This window comes from Scomber scombrus, chromosome 20 (genome assembly GCF_963691925.1).
Source record: "Scomber scombrus chromosome 20, fScoSco1.1, whole genome shotgun sequence".
Classification (NCBI taxonomy): domain Eukaryota; kingdom Metazoa; phylum Chordata; class Actinopteri; order Scombriformes; family Scombridae; genus Scomber; species Scomber scombrus.
This window is the reverse complement of record NC_084989.1, coordinates 11,832,259-11,854,657: the sequence shown is the minus strand read 5'-3', so window position 1 is coordinate 11,854,657 and position 22,399 is coordinate 11,832,259. Positions and strand designations below refer to the sequence as shown.

Sequence of the window (22,399 nt, the reverse complement as noted above, 5' to 3'; positions counted from 1 at the left end):
TTGTTTTATTTACATATCAAGCCGTTTGAACATTAAAATTTAAAAAATAAAAAAAGACACATTCTCAAAGTTTTTTTTTTAGTTTTTTTTTTTTACATATAGTGCAGATTAACATGTAGTGCGTACAGGACATTAAGGTCTCTACGTTGCATTAGGGTATTGTATTGTGGGAGGGGAACGGGGGTGGGGGGTGCTCTGGCCTGGGATGGGTCACTGGTGAGCAGACCTGAGCAAAAGAGTCGTTACATACATTTCCAATAAAAGCAAAGAAAACGTTAGGGTGACGCTCCGGCTTTTGAGGACCTGATGGTTCCCCTGGAGGGCTTCGATTACAGTAGTATTACAGTAGTATAGTTCAAGTATCATCAGAGTCCTGGAGAAAGGCTGCATCTATCTCCATGTTTGCCAGGTTTGATTCACAGCTGACATCATTTTCCAAAGAGCAAAAATGTCTTCTAAACACGGACTGATAAAACATGGAAAACTGTCAAAAATGCATGGCTTTTCCTGGTGAAAATACATAATGCGTGATAATTGTGTCGCCTACTAAATGACTGTGGTGACGAGGGATCTACGTGTTTTTATATTATGTGACAACAAATTAAAAGTGATTAAATTTACTCCCTAGGCATGTGTGGTCTCGAAGACTCACATTTACATTCAAGAAGCTAATAAATAAAGGCTATTTTTCAAGTTTTACGGGACTATCTAACAGGCATTTTTATATATCTTTAGAGGCTCCTTTTAAAGTTTAGAGTAGAGATCATTTCAAAACATTTTATTTTAACGTTCATTTTTCAATACAAGGGCTCTATTGCTTGATATGAGTTGTTTTTGCACCAATCATCTAATTTTTTGTTGCATTTTAGGAATATATAGACTACTTTTCCACCAGGCTCATTTATATTTCTTACAGAGAATCTTCTATGAATATTTTAGGGATTAGTTTTAATCCGTCTTTAAAGGTGGTCATGACTGTGGCGTGAGAAAATGTGAATCAAAGATCGTGAATCACTGAATTTTAGGTTCCTTTGCCAATTATTTAAGCTAGAAAAGGTGCCGACAAACTAGCACTGACGGTGTGTTTGAGTGCCAAGAGGTTGTCAAAAGGATCACCTCCAACTATTCTAGGGTTTGCAGTGTCTCTCCTTTTATTCCTTTAACTGTCAATTTAACAAACACAAACCTGACACAGTGATGAATGAATCCAGTTCCCGTCAGTTCACAGCTGAAGTACTGAATGCCACACACAATGTTCTGTAACTTTGTGCCTATTCACATCTAGCGGTCGCTGTAGATGCAAGAAATCTTGGCATCTTAAAGAGAAAATGCTAAACTGAACAGAATTGGACAAAAAAACAATGAGGTGGTGTGATGAGCAGTCTCTATCAGCATTGGACAATCCAAAGCAAATCCTCACGAATAGGTGCCACAAAGGATTCTCGACTTTCAAACGATGTGAGACACTGTGTGCATGAACCTTCATCTTCATCTCCTCTCTGCCCGCGTGGTCGCTCAGACAACAGAGACAGTGATGGCTTCTTAGCTCAGCAGCACAGGACTACGTTTCCCATGATCACCGTCTGCCTTGCATATTTGCAGCTTTCATTGAGGTTTCAGTATCCAGCCAGTGTTTGTAGGAGAATATATATATATATGCATGTGTGTTTGTGTGTGTACAAGTGTGTTTGCGCACATGTAAGCAGTTCTCAGGCAGTGTACTGTGAGTGGTGTGTGTGTGTGTGTGTTTTTGTGGTTGTGTTTGTGTTTGTATGTATATTGTGTGTCCCCACAGTCCATCTACTTCTCATCCTCATCTCCTTCACTCATGCTGCTTATAGAGGCAGATGCTCCTTTAGGGGAAGCTGGGGGCGAAGGCCGTGCATTGTGCCAGCGGGCAGGGGGAGACGGGGGAGAGGGAGAGCGCAGGGGGGACAGTTCACGGGGAGGGCTGTTGCAGGGCGACTCCCTGGGTGACAGAGCGTAGGACAGCATTCGTCCACTGCGCTCCTGAAACACCTGTTTCTGTTCAGGGACAGAGAGGGAGAGAAAGGGTAATGTTATTACTTATAGCTATCATATGAAAAAGCTATAAGCCTCACATTTTAAGAAAACTAAATCCCTTAAAGTTTGTGTAAAGTAAGAATAAATATGTGTTCTGAGTTTGACATACCACAGAAAAGTGTGTTGTTAACCACCGTGCCATTTGAATGATTAAAAAAATCGCCAAATATATGAAATAAGGGTTCAAAGTTGTGTAAAAGTCAAGCCTCTTTCTCTGCTCCCAAACGCTGTGGGCGTGCCCGCCGAGTTCGCTGAAACCCCGCCCCCTACCAAGTGTCACCTGTCAATCAAAGTCACCACCTCTACCAGAAACATGGACGCTATGTATGAGAGCTTTCTGTGGCTTGCTCAGCGGCTAATTCGGCGGCTAGCTCAGCTAACTGGCTAACTGTAGACTGTAATAGTAGTAGTGTGAGATATTAACAATAACTGGCCACTAGGCAGGTTAACCACTGAGGAGAGCGGACTCTCGGTCTTATATAGTAGGGGAGGGACCAAGGTCACGCGGTACGCCACTACGTCACGGGGTAGCCCTTTTTTGCAGGCTCAGAAAATCAGGAAAAATGAGAGGGTGAGAAACAGTTTAAGGCTATATCCACAATTCAGTAATGCATAGTTATCAGCCTTTTCACATGTTTTCTGTAACCATTTTCCAACATGTATAATATCTTTAGAAGTAAATCAATGAATTGACTTTACACAGACTTTAACACCACAAACCCATAAGATAAGGTTAAAAAAAATGGTCATTGTTTTTAACCAGGCGGGGAGTTCCGGTCCTCTGAAATGAGGCCAACGGCACAAGTAACTTAAAACTGCATTCTATCAAAAGGCCACCAGGGGGCGACCGTTTTGGTGTCAAAAGGACTTCCGTCTCTAGAATTCACCAACTTCTCACTTGATTTCTAACCTCAGTAAACGTTTTCAAAATGTGTTTATCGTCTCAATCGCTAGTTTAAAGCCTTCTTCAATGCAGTATGATGTTCATTTGTGAAATTTTGGCCTCCCTGATTTTATATTTGACGATAAAGCAGGGTATGCATTAGGGCGTGGCTACGTCGTGATTGACAGGTTGATTGATTCACAGGTTCAGGAGCGCGGACAGATAGACTGCAGGAAATAGCCGTGAACTTGTTTCACACCAACAGTTTTCTCTGGAGTTTTGTGGTTATAGTTAGTTGTAACAGCTAACTTGGTTAGCATCACCAGGTTGCCAGTGTAGACTGTGGTAGATCCAGCCCTCGCAACCTCCCCCGCTCCGTCCTCTTGCTCCTCCTAATGCCCATATAAGTAGAATCCGTGTTTTTATTTTTCCCGGCATGCACCTGAAATTTTCAAGAAGGCGCTGCTCAGATCCGAAACTATTGGCCTCCGAGCAGCAGTCCACAAACCAATGGGTGACGTCACGGATGTTACGTCCATTTCTTATATACAGTCTATGTTTTTAACTTTATTATCAGGAACAAATTTACAATAGGCCAACAAGGCACAAAAGAGATGACAATGATGCCATCATCAAAGAGTAACATACCCAAGTCCCATCAGGTCCAAAAAGTTCTAGGAAGTTGCCGATAAACTCTCTAGATTTCTCTTCCCACTTCTGAATGAGATCGTGACTCTTCTCCTCCACACGGTAAACAAAATGTTTGCTCTTCTCCTCAACGGTGCGAACCTTTTCCTTCATTCTGTCCACTTGGTTCTGCAGCCGGTACTTCTTTTCCTGAGGGGATCAAATGTTAAAGAAAGAAAATAAACTGAAGAATCATAACATCATCCTTATCATTGCACCCTGACAGATTGACGCTTTTAAGACACAATATACCACATTTCAAAAAAATGACCCTCAAAGGCACATTTTCCCCACTGAGGCATTGCAAGAATGTTCACAGTGTTTCCCACAGTTTTATTACAAATAATGCAAATACTACACTATTACAAATGAAGTCTTATGCAATGAACAGTAAATGTGATTCAATTTGGCTAGGGAGCTTTGTTGAATATATCTTACTGCATATTTTCTGTCAATACTGTGAAAGAAAATGAATATGGAGACACTCAGGTATCTTAAGAATGATGACATGATCACAGACGTTTATGGTAAAATGACGATAAACTTGCTTTGATTTGATTTGATTTGATTTGATTTGATTTGAAGAGAGATGCTACTATTATGTAAAATACCATATTGTAATAATATTTGTGCACATTTAACTTAACCGACAGATTTAAAGACTGAAAGACATATCTTCTGTTTTCAATACAGCAGCAACTGGGATTACACCATTATGGTAACATGAAGAACTGATCATGATCTCACATTGATGTAGCTGACGTTGAGCTCCTTGGCTGTGTAACCGCGTTGGAGGTTGCGTCGTGCGTAGACATCATAGTCTCTGACAATTCTAGTAATTAAGTCTGAGGTTGAGATTCCCTCTGTCCGCTGTGTAGGCACAAACATTCCTGGTGTGCGCACACAAAAGACACAGTTTATTTTTTATTTTTTACATCAGACCCCCAAGTATATATTTTATATAATTAGAAATACATTATTATGTATCACACACTGACCTGCCTCCTTGATGTGTTTATAAACGTCCTCACTTCCTGCTGAGGAGTATGGTATATCATCATGAGCCACAAAATCGATCTGAGAAACAATCAAAGGACACGTACTGTATGGCAGAAAAACACTGCACTGGCAAATACACGCATAGCCTTAAAAAAAATCACAATAACATACAATCCTTGCAAGATAGGGATTTGCAAATTGTACATGCTCCAAAAAAGTGAATGACAAGGGTTGCATTCCATACATGTTTATGTAAAAAAAAAAAAAAAAAAAAAAAAAAAAACCTTGGAGGCTTTATGCAAACTTTAATTCATATGACCTGTAAGCACACATACAAACACGCACCTTGTGTTTCTCAAGGAATTCGGGTGTGAGCGTCCAAGGTGCGTCTCTCAAAACTTCATCGACATAGCGGCAGTGTCTCAGCGCCTCGTACCGTTCAATCTCTGTCATGACCGTGAAACCCTTGTACTTATGGGTCAGCTCATCACTGCACACTGTTGCAAGCAGATGAGAGGACACACACACACAAGACACGTGTGTATTGAGCATTACAAATTAGAGGAATCTTTGTAAACTGTTTTAAATGATGGCATTTTTAATGGTCTGTCCTACCTCCTACTATGAGGTAGGTGTTGGGGAAGAGGTTCTTGGCCTGCATGAGAGCGCGAGCGTGGCCAGAATGGAACAGGTCAAAAATGCCATCTGCATAGACTCTGACTGGCCGGTCGACTGAAAACACAGAGCAACACACCAAACAGTCGCATATAATAAGAATTACCTGCAGTGGCACTATAGTGAGAGTAATATGTGACATTTCATATGTTTTTGTGTTTAAATACAAATATCACATTTTCATTTTTGGTGGCATTGATGAAAATATGTGTATCATTACCATTCTTATGTCTTTGACAGCATAGTATTTATCTTTAGCATGCAACTTGCAAGGAGGCCCTACAGCTAGTCCCCTACTAACCTTCCACTGTATTTTCAATGTGTACAGTTATTTATGCTAGAATACTACCTGGACCCAGATTTGTTGTGTTGCAATTTGATTTAACACATTCGAATAGGAATCAGCAATAAACAAGCAAAAAAACAGAAACAATAAAGGACTTAAAAACTAGCCTCATTGGTAATCCAGCTTTAATGCTCATTAAGGCATACATACATAGACGTTATAATGACATAATGACATTACTAGAAGTTGTAGTAGTTTCACTATTGACCAACACATGTCCAGGTACGATGTGTAACTTCCATAATACATACTTTGCCAAAAACATAATACTACTATCTGGGCAAGTGCATTGGAATTAGAAATGTTAATATTGCTATCATCATAATAATTAATGTATCAGTTAAGAAACACAGTAACATAGGAAAAAGCTTAGCAGTGGGCTATGAGGGTGGGTAGATGTAGTAGTAGCTTTGGTCATACTAATAAATGTAGCAGCAGGAGCCACAGTAGTAACAGTATCAGAAGTAAGAGCATCAGTGGTGGTACTATACTACATAGCACTACATAGCACTATAAATAGTAGCTGAAGGAGGAGCAGCTGTACGAGCAGTGTTTGTAGTAAAAGTAGCAGTAAAACCAGTTATATTCGAAGAAGCTGTAATAAAATATAAGCTGTAGTAAAGTTGTAGTACTAGAGGTAGTTAAAAAAAAGTAGTAAATGTGAGGTTTACATGTTTAGGAAGTAACGTAAAGTGAATAGCAGTACAAGTGAAGGTGATTAAAGATTAATATGGATGCTGGGAAGAGAGAAAGCAGGAAGAGGCCTACCTGGGGTGCCTCTGCGGGCCTGGGAGATGGTGAGTTTCTCATGAGGGGCACGACAATCACAACTGGTCTCCCTGGCAAAGATGGCAGGCTCTGTAAGAGTCTGAGAAAGACAGAAAGACAGCAGGTTAGTAAGAAATTCAGCATACATAGTGTATTCGGGGAGAGGAAAACATGTACTCAGGAAAACTCCATATTCCCTCATTGGTACATGATGTGTCTCCCTTTCCAAATTAATTCCAGTTACAGTAACCTCCATTACATTATTGACCACAGCTGATGCCTGCTCCATATTGGGACGATGGATTGCGAGACAGACTGCTCTGCACTCAGTGTTATTGATCACTCTGCGTGTGAGCTAACATTTACTTCTTTGTGTAGCATACCCTATGTGTAACCCATATGTGTGTATTAACATCTGGCAGAAACCAAGGCAGAGCTATTGATCTGTTGTTGAAGGCCTTGCAGAAATAGACTAAAACACAAAGGGAAGAATTAGAAAGGAGAGGTCAAGATGCAGGTGAGTTCTGTGGTAGTGTGGACACAGAGAGACCAATTAATGTTTGTCAGACAGTTAAATCTAAATTAAAGTCTGCTGAGCCAGTAGGTTTGATTATTCTCTTTGTCTCTGAGGCAAAAGAAGAAGGGAGGGAAAGATAATAGCAAATATTAAATGAGAAGGAGAGAAGAAGATACAGAGTAAACAAAAAAGTGAAGGAAAAAGTGGACATTGACTGAATTGATTAAAGACAGTGAGACAAGGTTAAAATGTTGCAGTGTGAGCCTGCCTGACAAAAACTGTCTTTGTGTGCCATCTGTTGACTGCAGGAAATATTAGCAGAATCTCATTCACACCAGTAAAAGATAGTCTGAGTTAATGCAGAGCAGAAAGCTGTGGGAGTGTGACAGGAGGATAAAAAAAGAAGATGGAAACAGCCCATGTTGTCCCTGTTGTCTGTGTTGTCCACAGGGACAACACGGGCGACTGATGTCAGCATGCCCTCAAGGAACTGCATCAAAACCACAGTGTAGCATGAACATATGCTTCATGAAGAAAAACAGAGACAGACAAATGAACACAAATCCATCCATCATTGAAAGATGAAAATTAAAGGTGAATTTGTGTAATTTGTTTTATGAAGATTAAGCTTCAACAGCGAGTTAAAGGAAACACATTTGGCTAAATCTGTGTGTTCTCAACATTTTCATCTTCACCCCAAACAATCATGCCATTATTATTATTTTTTTTTGTTGTCGTTGTTGTTGATGTTTTTGCATAAGGTTCCCCATACCTTAACTCACTTACTACCTGTGCTTTCCTTTATTTAACATTTGTATACGTCGCTACAACTGGATTTGGAGTTGTAAGTTAACATGGGGCCACTACCAACTTAATTGGTTGCCTGTAATCACTGCATGAAATAATTTTATAATGACACTGACAAATAAACTGGATGTAATGGCAGATACCCAATCTGCTTATTAAGGTCTATTTCAGCATCAGTTTCATTTTTAGCACATTGGATCATTGAACTTGCCACATTGAGGAAGGTAGGTTTTTTGTGTAACCCATATTTCTCTGCATATTCTAGGAACATGTCATCTGTTTTTTGTCAGACAACAGCAGTCATGAACAAGTGACTTCATTCTGGGTCAGAACGTGTCAACAGACCAGGATTCATTAAGGCCAAAATGACATTTTGGCACTGCAGCAATAAAATATCCCAGAACTCCAGTGTGAAACTGAGTAATATTGTTCATGTGTTCAGTTCTGTAACCATTACAGATGATACTGCAGCCAGCTTTGTCAACCAGTAGCTCATTATTTTTTATCTTTATTTTGAGTTAATGCAGACCTTGATGGAAATAAGCTATTTTTATTTAATTGTATGTGAGGACTGGCTGTTTGCCGACTTATACTTACCTTATAAATCTATCAACCTATAAATCTTTGAGGAGCTGTGAGGTTGCACGTACATGCAATAAAGATACATAAAGCATTCCTAAGCCACAGTGTGCCCTTCAGTTAGCTGTAGTTGCCATTTTGTCTTCACTTCATTTACAGTTTAAGCAGGATTTGCATGCAACTAAAACTAACAGCACATGATAGCAGGTAACACAAAAGCAGAGTGCAGTGCAGTTACTTTTCAACTTTGCCATAGATGTCAGACATCCTTTATGGTGTCTACCTTTCCTTAATTGTACATCACAATGTTCTGCAGTTAAACAAGTCAGCCTGTCATGTGCTGTCTATTTACATTCAAGAAGTATCAAAGTCCAACAAGAGCTGCACTAGCAGAGGATAAACAGGGCGGGTGTGCTGAGGGATCGTCCTCATCACCTATTATTTCTTGGGCACAGTGAGAACTAGGAGGTAGCTTACAAACATTTAACACAGAGCAGATGGTAAAGCTTAAACCTGGCCGTCCAGGAACACAGGGGCCTATAAGGACAAGCGGCCTGAGCACACTCAGTAAAGCCCACTCTGGCACAAGCAAAGAACATCTGGCATAAGGAGGATTAAAGCGGAAAAAAAGAGAAACACAGGGACACACAGGGCAAGACAAAACAACAGCATTAGAGACAGGGACTGCATCTCACGAGCAGAGATAGGCCGTAGTGAAGACAGGGGAGAGGAGAAGGCAAATTTGAAGGAGACAAAAATGAAAGACAAGAAGAGGGATCACACCACAGGAGCAAAGAGAAGGAGAGGCGATCCAAAGACAGGATGCTTCAAATACCCCTTTTTTCTGTCCTCCCCCTTCTCCTTTGGCACACAGTAGAGCCAACACACACTCAAACACACACACACACACTGTCCACTCAGCATTCTGAGCATCTCCCACAGACACATGCTATAAGGGATGTGTTTCGTAACAGGGGAGAAAGCAGGACCCTTTGTCTCCCTTTCTCCGCCTGTCACACACACCGTAAGACATGTACGCACAAAGAAACAAACACCCACAGATGCCCTACCGTCCGGGGATGGGGGCAGGTGTGTTCAAGCTCCTCCATTATTCCCAAAGACTCATGGGATGCGGCTGTGGTCCCTCTGTTATGTGACTCAGCATCAGTGAGACGATGCCTCTCTCCTCACCACTCTGCCTCTTTCTCCTTCCTCTGCTCCCCCCCTCCCCACCCGCCCACTCTCTGCTATGCCTCTATGTCTGTCCTCCCCTCTCCTCCTCCTCCTCCTCCTCTCTGATCCCTTGCTGCAGAGAGGAGTAAATTGTAAAGAGCTTTCACTCTGTGCCTGTTTCTTGGCACCACAGGCATTGGACTCTAGGTGGCAGTAACCAGGGCGAGTTATCAGTTATTGGCAACTTTAGGAAAAAGATCACTTTTCTATGAAAAACATTGCAGAAATAAGCCCCATTTGAAATAAAAAATGTTAAAAGACAGATTCACTGTTTTTGAAGTGTGTCTGGAAACAATACTCCAAATGAACTTTAAATTATTTTTTTCTTTCTGTACTCCTTCCTCCTGTACAGACTGACCATTAAAAAATCCCTTCATAATGAACTTACAAAGTAAGTAATGAAGGCAAAAATCCACAAGCCTCCTTCTGTGCAAAAAATATATTTAGAAGTTTATCTGAAGCTAATATGAAACTTCAGCCATCCAAATGAGTCAAATCAAGTACATATCTTTCAGTGTCACAGTCTTGTTGTCCCTCTTTTTGTTACTATACTTCCAGCATTACTCAACAGGGAAACACTGTCCGAGAAAGCACAAAGAGGGAGTTTGATGCTAAAAAAGACTCTAAATGTGGCAGATATCCACTTGATATGTCTAAGCCTGCTGAAGCCTTATATGAGCTACAGATCAACTTTTAAATGCATTGTTGCATAACATGACTGTGCGGACACACTGTGGATTTTGGCCCCCATCACTTACACTGAAAGCACATTTGAAGGAGATTTCTTAAGAGCCAGTATGAACAGGAGGAATGAATACAGCCAAGAGTAAGAGATCCCGTCAGACCTCTATGAATTGCGAGTGAGTCTTTGCTTTAATAAACGATCTCTGCTCGCCATGGTGACGGAAAAGAAGAGAGAGCTCCAGGAAAGGACCAATCAGAGAGCAGCTGCAGCAGTCCAGCAGTATAAACAGTGAGGATTGGTGGAGGCGGATATAGCACCATTGGTGAGATGGCACCGACTATCACTGCTTGTGCGTTGACTAGGAAACAATTTAGTTTAGATTTAACACAATATAAAAGTGTCCTAGCACGAACAATTAAAGTCAGTGTGTCCTCTTGGGGCTTTAAATTTCTGTGAAACATTATCTGGAAACAATATTATCTTTATAAGTAATTAATTTCAGTAGTTACAATACAAGTTGACCAATTAAGGTGCACTATTATTTTGGTGTGTCCGACAAGATGCTGGTGTAGGCTGTTTTTCTGAGTGAAACAGAGCTTATACAGAGTTTAGCTGGAGCAAAGTCTAAAACATAAAACATTTGTAGAAACAACGTTTTCCTTCTTTTATGAGACTTTTCATCTTAGCCTACTTGGCAAACTTCCCTCTCATTGAAATGCAGCAACTCGACTAGAATAAGAAGGCAGAATTTTTAACCGAAACTAAACTGTTTAAAGAGAGCTGACTTACCTTCAGTGGTCCCCTTCTGCAACATAGGCGAGCAACATCTGCGCAACAGGAACGCGCTCGGGTGCGTCGCTGTTTCACCATGGCACACAAAGCCCACACCAAATATATATTGGGATAGTGATTTAATCCCTCTCGTCTCTGTCCGGGTCTCTGCTTGCTGCAGGCAGGAGTTTCTGTCTGTGCTCCAGCACAGCGGGCAAGTGCAGCAGTGCAATGACTGCCCGCCTGTCTGTCCAGTCTGTGCAAAGGACAGATCAGCTGCTCACCGCTGATGAGATGCGACAAGTGTGGGGCACAGTATAGTAGACCTTACAGTAGACACACGGCTGTTAGACTTTACACTCATAAGCACTCCTCCTGTTATTCACTTGTGGATGTCTTGATTCACATATGCAATTTGCTACATTGTCAATCTAAAAAACCCCATCAATTTATAACAACAAATAATGTGTCTCACAAAACACATATAAAAGAACAAACCGTTCAGAAGAAGAATAACAAATAGGCCTATTCATTTGCAACAAAATAGCTCATAATGGCCAGGTTATTGTCAGCAATAACCTGCATAAAGCCAGTATAAAATTGCTATTTATGTCAACTGCATGGTAGCAGAACCCAATACAGGATGAATTCATATCACACTGATTTAGGGTATAAAAAGCCAAAGTGGGCTGTGGGGTTGAAGGACAAAACGTTCTTTGTGTTTTCATTATTGGAAGCACTGTAGTGTTTCTGTGGCCCCAATCTGGGACAGGATCTATTGTGCCCTCCAAAGTCCCGCCTGGTCGCTATGGAAACCAGCTTCATCAGGATACACAGGCATACTTTGAAAAAGAGGCAGACTAATGGCCTAATCCTATAATCTGAGACTCCTAATTTAAGGAAACGGTTATATGTTATTCCCCCTGGATGATAACAAAGTACACACATCATGAATTCACTATTTAAAAACTCACACATTACTCCATATTATATTTATAATTAAAATTCTGGCCCAGAAGTACGTTTCAGTGTATTGTATTTGGCATATCTCCTACTGTATGCAATTTATATGAAGGCCTATGCAGTGGTAAAAGTATTCAAATCCTCTTCGTAAGTAAAAGTAGGAATACTGTAGTCTAAAAACATTCCATTACAAGTAAAAGTCCTAAATTCAAAATTTTACTTACGTAAAAATATAAAAGCATTATTATCAAAATATATCGAGTAAAAAATAGACTTCTTTTGGAGTGTTATATTATTGCAGTATATGAAATTGTTTTTTTCCCCGCCCACTAATACATGTAGAAGCATTTTTAATGTTGTAGTCCATCAATGTGAAACCACTTTTAGATACTTTCAGTGGATTAACATTAATAGTACTGCATCTTGTTAGGCTTTACAAGTGTATCATATGTTTTTATGAGGATAATGATATTTTTTCACACTCAATGTATATTGCAGATTTACTTACACAGAGATTGTTTATTGTATAATGTTTTTTATTGTAATATTTAAATTTTTTAAATTTATCTTATCACTTTCTGCTACTTTTCTTCCCACTATACTGCTTGTGTCAATTTTAATGGGAGGAATCAATAAAGATACTTCATCTGACAAGTAATCTAACAATAAATGGCAAACCAATGTAGTGGAATAAAAAGCACAATCCCTCTAAAATAGAATTACTCAAGTACGGTACAAGTACCTAATATTTGTAGTTATATATAGTTTGAACACCACTATGTAGAAAAGTACTTCAGAGTAAAACAGGTTACGTAGAACAACGCTGCCGCCGTGCGTACAGATCGGGAAACAGCGCGTCGTTTCATTGGCTGTCAGTGCTGTTGCGTCACATCCGGCATATGACTTTCCCCGGGAAGGTGATTTGGCGCGGACTGTCCTGTTGTTGTGTTTCTGTCAGCGACAAAACGATAAAGACAGAGAGTTAAACTTATGGCTCCGGTATCAAACCCAGACAAAGACATGGACGGCGGTGAGTTTGTGTATCGTGTCGTTTTGTTTGTCGACTTAACCCAAGTGCACAAGTAAAGCGAAAAGTTAAAGCTAGCTAACACAGTAGCTAGCGTGCACTGAAATAATACAATTGAGAGCAGTTTTAGCCTATTATATGTGTCTGTACGTGCGTCTGCTAGATAACAGTTTATCATAATGTGTCTAGTGTTCAAGCGTGACAGAGAAAAACACGTAAAGACTAACTTAAAGGGCGCTATCATTGCTGTTTTTCATTTTTGACTTAATGACTCAACTTCGTAGGCCTCGTATAAGATATATTCATTAACTAACCTTCATTTCTATCATAGAAATAATAAGTAACCGTAACAAAACAGCTCAAACTAGTTAAGTGTCTTCGTGTTCAAATAGCAGCTGCCAAGAGGAAAAGAAGCAACGCACTGCGCCTGCGCACCTCAAACAAGGACCTATACCGAGCTGGGCAACAACTGCGATGTCCCACACTTGCTGCGTCTTATTGATATGTGTCTTTGTCTGTGTCTTTCTATCTCTCTCCCAGATGATGGAGGAGATGTCTGTGGTTTGGCCAAGTCTCGCTCCAGACGGGAGAAGAAAGAGAAGGTGGGGAGGAAGTCTGCTCTGGAGCAGCTCAAGAAAGTCAAGAAGGGAGAGAAGATAAAATATGAGGTAAGACAGGCTTAATGTATGTCTACTCATTGCTTTGACAGAGCTGCTACCATACAGTACCTGTCAGAGCATCATAACGTGATTGACCTGCAAATTTGGGGCTTTGGATCCACTAAGCAGCACAGCTTTAGTCAACAAAATGTTCTTTAAATTCCCACTCTGCTCGGAAGAAAGTTGTAGTGTCTGTTACACTTATATCAAACTTTATTGAACAACTTTGCATTTCAAATATTTTTCCGCAAAAAGGATGGTTTTATGTCTTGTGTTAAGTTTAACTTTCATGTGATATTATCCAGAAATGTAATGCTGGATACTAATTAAATATAATAATTCATAGATGTTGTGATGATTTTATTGTATTGTGTTATGAGTCCATGAAAACAGTATTTGAAAACCAACAAAATAAATTATTGTTGCATGTGATGAGTTTTTCTGATATATAACACATAACACTGGAGCACACTTCATTGATCAATACTGAAAATTTTTCTTGTTAATAATTAGTTTTGATATAAATTTTAAGCATGTCCAGCTCTTCATAGGTGATGGTTAATTAATGTTCATTTTTTCCAGGTGGAGGAGTTTGCCAGTGTGTATGAGGAGGTGGATGAGGAGCAGTACTCGAAGATGGTCCGTGACAGACAAGAGGATGACTGGATTATCGATGATGGTGAGTCTCACTCTCATATATCACTGTAACAGAATGTGTAATTGGGAGGTCCTAATGTATTTTTGTTTCTCAGATGGAACAGGATATGTGGAGGACGGAAGAGAAATCTTTGATGACGAATTGCATGATGATGTAGTAGAAAAAAACAAAGGTAAACACCAGTGCTGCATTGTGAGTGTGGAAGGATGTACAGTAAGTGTTTTGGGTTTTTTTGCAAGTGAGTGAACTTCTGTGTGACTAGTTTCAATTTGTGTTTGTAGGAAAAGTGGGAGCCAAGAGAGAAGACTTGAAGAAAAATGTGAAAAAAGCTGCCGTAGCAAAGCCCAACAGCATTAAGAGCCTATTCATGAACAGTAATGTTAAGAAGCAAGCTGAGGTTGGTTTTTGTTCACAGCATCGATCTATTTGTACTGCAAATTTTAACAAGTGCGCCAAGTGGGAAACAAATCAGAGCAGAACTCAACTCTCACTCTTTCTTCTTTCTTGTTCATGAATTGACCAAAATATAATTTTGCCTCTTGCAGAAAGACGTGGACCTGTCCAAAGACGACCTATTAGGAGATATCTTACAGGACCTGCACTCTGAGGTTGGTAACATACAATCAAGGCAATGCAGAACATAATTGAACACAATTTAGTGTCAACTAATGCGTTTGATTTTCTCTGTGGCACAATGATTATGTAATGTATTGAGCTACCCATTTGCTACAATTAACCAAATGTTTCCTGCACATTGACATTTACATTGATGCTTTTAGCTGATGTGTAATGAGTGAGTAGAAAAGGACAAAGTGTTGATTAAGTAATTAAACCTATGACCAGTCAGTTATGTCACAGTCTATGATAATTTTGGCTGATGTCTTACCGAGATCTGTTCTCTCCTTATTTTTCTTTTCTTCGTTCTTATATGACATATTATAGGATTTGCTTTTTAAATGTGTCTCGCTCTGTTGTCCCAGAAACCGAGTCTTCTCACTCCTCCACCAGTCGTCACTCTGAAGAAAAAGAAGTCTGTTGGATCACCCATGAATCCATTCTCCATCAAACCTCAGATGCCAAAGGTAACTTATCATCATAGTTTTCTATTATAGTCCTGAGTTATTATTAAATAGCATGGGGCCAATTTAAACATTTCAAAATAAATCATTAAAATACTGTCCTTCACATACCAGGAGTCACCCTCAGCTACAGGGTTAAAGGCTAAAGTGATCCGTCCACCACCTCCTGACCCAACCCCAAGGCCATCAGCCCGCCGTCCTTCTTCTACACCTGTTCTTACTGTGGAGAAGGAGAGAACAGAAGCAGAGGAGGTAGATGAAGAGAAAGGTAATAAATACATGAACTTTTCTGAAACTCTACTACCCGTTGCCCTATTCTCCCTTCTAGAAACACTCAACTTTTATTTTAACTTTCATGGTAATGCTTTGCTCAGGGAATGATGCTCTAGCATTTGATGGGGTGGACTTTGATGAGCCGATGGAGGTTGGGCTTGAGGAGGAAAAGCCTGAAGTTAGAGAAGAATCTAAAACAGCAGCATCAGCAGCTGCAGTTAAAGTGGAGCCCAAAGTGGAGCTTCAGGACCCTGTCCTCATGTGAGTCTTTCATCTGCTCAAAATATTTTACATATAAATAAATATGTTTACATGCTCTATATAGAAGTAGCAGATGGACTCTTATGTTTACACCATATTTTCCCTCGGATAACTTGTTGTGTTTGAAGCAGCATTTTTTAAAACTTAAACGGTTACATTTTTAATTACTTATCACATATAAACCAATTGAGGTCTTGTGTTATAGCCTTGCATTCTTTTTGTGATTTGAGAACATTTAACACCACAGCGGCACTTTATGCCTCTTTGTGTCCTTTTCCAGATCCAGCAGGATTGGAAGTTCTTGGGGACAAGAGGAGGAGAGCGAAGTCAGTGAGGCTCCAGCAGAGGTACAGGTGGACTCCAGCAAACTCCCGCTGGCGGAAGGGCCTGACGGAGAGCAGGTTTTCAGATTCTATTGGTTGGATGCGTTTGAAGACCCATTTAACCAACCAGGTAAGGAACAACGCATCTCAAGTGGGAAACATATTCTCTGTTTGATGTCATGACCTGTTCAGATTCGTAGAGTGCTCCCTCACATTTTAATATCTTTGGCCTAGGTGTGGTGTACCTGTTTGGAAAGGTGTGGATCGAGTCAGCCAAGTCTCACGTCAGCTGCTGCGTGTCCGTTAAGAACATTGAGCGGACCATGTACTTCCTGCCTCGTGAATATGTAAGTTTCCTGCTTTGTCATATGCCAGTCTAAGCATTAGAGATTGAGTTTCTATAATTGGTGCAGACTTTCTATCATTAGCATGTCTAATTGGATAAAAACACCTTTTGCTTCTGCCTCAGTTAGGATTATTGGTCAGTTATCATTAATTTTCCAATGCAATCTTGACAAGTCATAATATTAAGTTTAATATTTGCTGGAATCAAAAGAGTAAGATTGTGATTCATTTGTGTAAGTCCACACATTACCATCTAAGATACAGTATACAGAACATTCCCCTGTACTTATCCATATAAATCTTTTGATAATAAGCTTGAGGAGGGCTCCAATCTGCTTAGTCTAGATTTTGGCAGCACATTCCTGCAAGTCATTTTATCTGTCTCATCTATACGATTTAGAAAATCCTAATTAAGTATTTGGCTGTGTTTTGATTAACAGAAAGTGAACCCCAAGACTGGAGAGGTGTCGGACACACCCGTGGGACTGATGGATGTTTACCAGGAGTTCAATGAGCTCTCTGAGAAGTTCAAGATCATGAAGTTCAAGTCCAAGGTACTGACCCTGATTGGATTGTAAAGCATCATTATGATTTTTTGGGAAGTGGAAAATCTCACGTGTTTGTGACTTTTGTGCTCTTTCCCACTGCAGAAAGTAGATAGGAACTATGCCTTTGAAATACCTGATGTGCCTACTCAGTGCGAGTACCTGGAAGTCAGATATTCTGTGAGTGAACACACATGTACAACCTTTCTGGATGACAGTAAGAAATTAATGAAAGATGTTATTTTTTTACTTGTTTTTAACTTGTTCATCTTTTCGTTATATAATGTTTTTGCAGGCTGAGTTCCCTGCGCTGCCTTCTGACCTTAAGGGGGCGACCTTTTCCCATATTTTTGGAACCAACACCTCCAGTCTGGAGCACTTCCTTCTCAGCAGGAAGATTAGAGGGCCATGCTGGCTGGACATCAAGACACCACGTAAGGATGATATATATATATATACATTTTTTAAAAGATAATTCTTAATTAATAATCCTGCATTTAGTTGTACTTTATTTTATGAGAACAAGACTGCTTATGACAAGAACAAGCCATACTGAGAAATATTGTTTTGTGTGTGTGTGTGTGTGTGTTAGAGCTGATGAACCAGCCAGTCAGCTGGTGTAAGGTGGAGGCTATGGCCCTGAGGAGTGACCTGGTCACTGTGGTCAAAGACTTGTCACCACCACCCATTACCGTCATGTCCATCAGCCTCAAGACTGTCCAGAACCCCAAAACACATCAAAACGAGGTCAGAACACTACGAGCTGCACAAGTGACCAAATATACTGCTTGACATTATTAAGTAAAGATTAAGTATGTAAGTGATTCTGTTATTTTCCTCTCAGATTGTTTCCCTGGCTGCACTTGTTCACTATCGGTTTCACATGGATAAAGCTCCACCTCAGCCTCCCTACCAGTCACATTTCTGTGGTGAGTTATTTCTATAAATGTTTTTGCATGTTGAATACATTCAGTATAAATATATGAGAACATGTTTTTTTTCACACACATCATTATAGGAATAATTATTTTCTTTTTGTTTTTTCAGTGATCAGTAAACCTACTGACTGTATCTTCCCGTACGACTTTAAAGACGCTGTGAAGAAGAAAGTGAGTGGCTACAGCTCGTTCCTACTCATTGTTTTTTGTGTTTTGTAAAGGAAAATGTCATCAACATTCAACATTTGTCTTGATAATTCAGAAAGATCAGTAGTTTGGTTATTTACAGAATTTTCACAAATGTTGAAGGGATAAGAAACTGTCAATTATGGAAAATAAATGAATATGAAAAGTGTAATGATACGGTTTAATGTATTCCACAGTACTTTACAGATTGGTATTTTGGCATTATTTATACAAATTGTAGATATTATTATAATTGATACTGAGTATATTTCTGTAACATGACATTTTGCTTAAGTGTATGTGATTCATTGATGATGTGACTGCTTCCCTCCGTTAGAATGGAAAAGTGGAGATAGCTGCTACAGAGAGGACTCTGCTCGGCTTCTTTCTGGCCAAGATGCACAAAATTGATCCTGATGTGCTTGTGGTGAGTTTGAGTATTTTGGATTATCAGATTTGTAAAAGAGACGTATTTCACAACCTTTTACAAATTGAAGTAAAGAAAGGAGGTTTTTTCCCCCTCCAGTGGTGGTGTATTTTTAATTACAGCTGCAAGTAATGATTTTTTTCATTATCTGATGATTATTTTCTTAACTAGTCATTTTGAAAATAGTGAAAATTGACAGCTATAATTTCTTGAAGCTCACAGTGACGTCTTTATCTGATCAACTGTCAAAAATGTAATGACATTCTGTTTACTATCATTTATGACACAGAAAAGCTACAAATCCTCACATTTGAGTTTTTGGTTTTTGTTTAAAAAAATACTTAAGCCAATTACCCAATTATCAAAATAGTTGCTGATTAATTTTCTGTCAATTAACTGATTTTTGCAGCTTTATTATATTATTTAAGTTGTCTAACTTTCTCACAGCTAATGAGATTGTCTAATTGCTAAAAATATCTGCTTGTAAGTCAGTTATATTTCATCAGGATAAAAAACATTAAAGAAACCCATTTGTCCTTGTTTTATTCCTGAAGGGTCACGACATCTTTGGTTTTGACCTGGAAGTGCTTCTCCAGCGCATCAATGTGTGCAAAGTTCCCCACTGGTCTAAGATCGGACGCCTCAGGAGGGCCAACATGCCCAAATTAGGGGTAAGAAGAACAAAAATCTCCTTAAGAAGAGAGGTTCTAGTTTTGATGTACCATAGTGCACATCCCTAAAGCTCATATGTTTTTTCAGGGTCGTGGCTCTTTTGCAGAGAAGAGCGCCACCTGCGGCCGTCTGGTGTGTGATGTCGAGATCTCAGCTAAAGAGCTGATTCGCTGCAAAAGTTACCATCTGACCGAACTGGTCGCACAGTTGCTGAAGACGGAGAGAGTTACAGTCCCTCAAGAAGATATCAAGAATCTATACAGGTGTGTTTGTCTTTGAAAGTTTATTCTTATTATTATTATTATTATTATTTTGTGGTCTGTGGATTTTTGTTTTATCAGGACAGCATTTCTTGAAAGGGAGGTGTGTTTGTTACATACACACAGTTGTTTTTTATTCTCACATTAGTGTGGAAAATAAATATATGTATATCTTAAAATCTTTGAATTTCTGTACCTCAGCGACTCCCCTCACCTGCTCTACCTGCTGGAGCTGACATGGACAGACGCCAAGCTAATCCTCCAGATCATGTGTGAGCTCAACGTGCTGCCACTGGCCCTGCAGATCACCAACATCGCTGGCAACGTCATGGTAATGCATTTTACTTTCACATTGATTAATCCACCATCACAGCAAGTTGCAAGTATAAACACATATAATGATTTAAAATAATAATAGTTTGAACGGAAGTGATTTGGGAATGGGCTCTGGAGAAAAGCGGACTCTCAAAACCAAAATTGTTTGCACTACTAACATGACTCGAAAACTACGGACTATTTCAAAAACACATGACAAAAGCAGGATGGAAAATCGTTGAAGTTTTTAAATTCAAGGCTTTTACCTTTTCTCACTTGTTCACTGAAAATTGAAGCCAGAAACAAAACAGTTTGCAGACAAAAGCAGGACTTTGTTCTTGGGTGAATGAAGAGAAAAAGAAAAGTGGGAAGAGACTTGATGCTTTAAATGTTTGAATTCTTTATCAAGACATAGAGGACAGAGTACAAACTAAAAAATGAAGAAGACATTTTAGACTTAGTTGAATTAGAACTTTAAATCTAGTTAGAAACAGCATCACAGTCTATGCTTCATGATGTTTTCCTTTTGGTAATGTTATTTCTCTTCTGCTTCCAAAACTGATATCTTTCTGTTGTTTCTCTGCAGTCTCGTACTCTGATGGGTGGCCGCTCTGAAAGGAATGAGTTCCTGTTGCTTCACGCCTTCCATGATAAGAACTACATTGTCCCTGACAAACCCTCCTTCAAAAAGGCCCAACTGGAGATGGTAAAGACACACAAACACATATGGCTTCCTCTTTTATTATAGTGTGCAGTCATGTAACAGTTGTTTCCCGCTCTTTCTCTTTGTTCCCATTCCAGGGTGAGGGAGAGGAAGATGTGAATGCAGGGAAAGGCAAGCGTAAGAAGAAGGCAGCCTATGCTGGAGGTCTGGTGCTGGATCCTAAAGTTGGTGAGTGTGTTGTGAGTGTAAAGTTTTCTTTTTGAATCTTTATCATCTTTCACATCGTGTTTCTATAACCTCCCTTCATCTCTCTGCAGGTTTCTATGACAAGTTTGTGCTGCTGCTCGACTTCAACAGCCTGTATCCGTCTATCATCCAGGAGTTCAACATCTGCTTCACCACTGTGCAGAGGGAGGCTCACAATGCACAGAAGAAGAATGAGGTGTGTGATACAAATGGGTACAACAACATGATTCTTTAATAGAAAATAAAGTTTTTGGGTAAAAAAACTCACTCTCCAACATACCAGGTACATAGGTATGGAAAGAAGTGGACTTTTTGTTTCTTGAAAAAATGTTTTAAGTCTTGTTTCCATGGTAACAGGAGGATGAGTCTGAAGAGATTCCTGAGGTTCCAGATTCCAGCCTGGAAATGGGAATCCTGCCCAAGGAAATCAGGAAGCTGGTGGAGAGACGTAGACAGGTCAAACAGCTGATGAAACAGCAAGACATCAACCCGGACCTCTACCTGCAGGTACACACACACACACACACACACACACACACACACACACACACACACACACACACACACACACACACACACACACACACACACACACACACAGAGGGAAGTACACATATTTTGTGCAGTATTTGCTCACAACATGCACTCACATGTGTACAGTGTTGAATATCCAGATTGTGACACACATTGTACATCTAAGTGTTTTATTTTAATTTCAGTTAGTCTACACTTCCTTTTAGTTTGTATTGAATGGTTAATTCCTACTTTTGTTTCCATGATCCCAAAAACATACACATAATGTTGAGCCCATTAATGCTGATGCACCTAAAACTGATGCTCCACCCCAAATCTATTGAGTGTCCTGCAGGCTTGAAACGATACTGTTAAATGTGTATAGCTCTGACTGTGGTCAGTTTGAGATCATTTTAGATATATAGGATTCCAGTGATGAAAGGTTTTCATATTGCTGTCTTTCTGCATGTGTAGTATTTTCTAATTAGTAATTGTTTTTGCCAGATTATGGAGACATGTACTTAATTTGTGTTGCAGTATTTCCTTAAATCTGTGGAGATGGAAGTAACATTTAGTAATAATATAACTGCTATTCATATAGCACCTTTAAAAAAAAAAACAAAGTGTAAAAAGTCTGTTGATAGTCAAAGCAATGGCAGTGCAATACAAAAGCAAAGACTTATGACACAGAAAGCAATAACAATGCCAAAATTACATTTGGTCAAAAAATCTATAAATCAAGAAAATAATCTGTAGATTAATCAATAATGAAAATAATTGCTAGTTGCAACCCTAATTGGAACATAAGCATATCAGATGGTCAGCAATAAGGCATCAGGAAGTTCATTATTTTGCCCTCTGCTCTTAGCTAAGAGATGTAACCATGCAAAAAGCTTTTCAGCAGGTGCATTGATGCAGTCTTACAGAATAGTGAAAACATTTTCATCTGTCAGAGACGATGCCATTTATTAAATGTACTTCACCTTGGATCATTAGGAGGAATTTAAACTTTTAGACTCATAAAAGCTTTT

At 39.5% G+C, this 22,399-nt stretch overlaps 2 protein-coding genes across 3 annotated transcripts in view; one reads left to right on the top strand and one right to left on the bottom strand.

The window, feature by feature from the left end:
• Positions 1-36: 36 nt before the first annotated feature.
• pcyt1ba (phosphate cytidylyltransferase 1B, choline a) lies at positions 37-11,244 on the bottom strand. Of its 2 annotated transcripts, none has more exons than XM_062441244.1 (8): positions 11,033-11,244; positions 6,423-6,522; positions 5,249-5,365; positions 4,979-5,130; positions 4,633-4,711; positions 4,382-4,524; positions 3,596-3,784; positions 37-2,025 (listed from the first exon to the last, which is right to left on the bottom strand). In XM_062441244.1, exons 1-8 carry the CDS (start codon positions 11,111-11,113, stop codon positions 1,801-1,803), a joined length of 1,086 nt encoding a protein of 361 aa, XP_062297228.1. In that variant the 5' UTR covers positions 11,114-11,244; the 3' UTR covers positions 37-1,800. The 2 variants fall into 2 exon arrangements, with proteins under 2 accessions (XP_062297228.1, XP_062297229.1); XM_062441245.1 differs by lacking the exon at positions 11,033-11,244 and adding an exon at positions 9,396-9,531.
• A 1,650-nt stretch (positions 11,245-12,894) lies between these two features.
• Positions 12,895-22,399, top strand: part of pola1 (polymerase (DNA directed), alpha 1) — a 53,337-nt gene continuing 43,832 nt past the window's right edge. Inside the window, exons 1-25 of the mRNA XM_062441960.1 lie at positions 12,895-13,007; positions 13,545-13,672; positions 14,246-14,342; positions 14,416-14,493; positions 14,603-14,718; positions 14,867-14,929; positions 15,302-15,403; positions 15,515-15,668; positions 15,775-15,934; positions 16,215-16,387; positions 16,492-16,604; positions 17,043-17,156; positions 17,253-17,327; positions 17,443-17,581; positions 17,740-17,894; positions 17,992-18,076; positions 18,195-18,256; positions 18,609-18,698; positions 19,253-19,369; positions 19,458-19,633; positions 19,832-19,961; positions 20,532-20,651; positions 20,747-20,837; positions 20,927-21,051; positions 21,213-21,362. Coding sequence (XP_062297944.1) covers positions 12,968-13,007; positions 13,545-13,672; positions 14,246-14,342; positions 14,416-14,493; positions 14,603-14,718; positions 14,867-14,929; positions 15,302-15,403; positions 15,515-15,668; positions 15,775-15,934; positions 16,215-16,387; positions 16,492-16,604; positions 17,043-17,156; positions 17,253-17,327; positions 17,443-17,581; positions 17,740-17,894; positions 17,992-18,076; positions 18,195-18,256; positions 18,609-18,698; positions 19,253-19,369; positions 19,458-19,633; positions 19,832-19,961; positions 20,532-20,651; positions 20,747-20,837; positions 20,927-21,051; positions 21,213-21,362 — 2,853 coding nt within the window. The 5' untranslated portion in view covers positions 12,895-12,967. The remainder of the gene's footprint in view (positions 13,008-13,544; positions 13,673-14,245; positions 14,343-14,415; positions 14,494-14,602; positions 14,719-14,866; positions 14,930-15,301; positions 15,404-15,514; positions 15,669-15,774; positions 15,935-16,214; positions 16,388-16,491; positions 16,605-17,042; positions 17,157-17,252; positions 17,328-17,442; positions 17,582-17,739; positions 17,895-17,991; positions 18,077-18,194; positions 18,257-18,608; positions 18,699-19,252; positions 19,370-19,457; positions 19,634-19,831; positions 19,962-20,531; positions 20,652-20,746; positions 20,838-20,926; positions 21,052-21,212; positions 21,363-22,399) is intronic.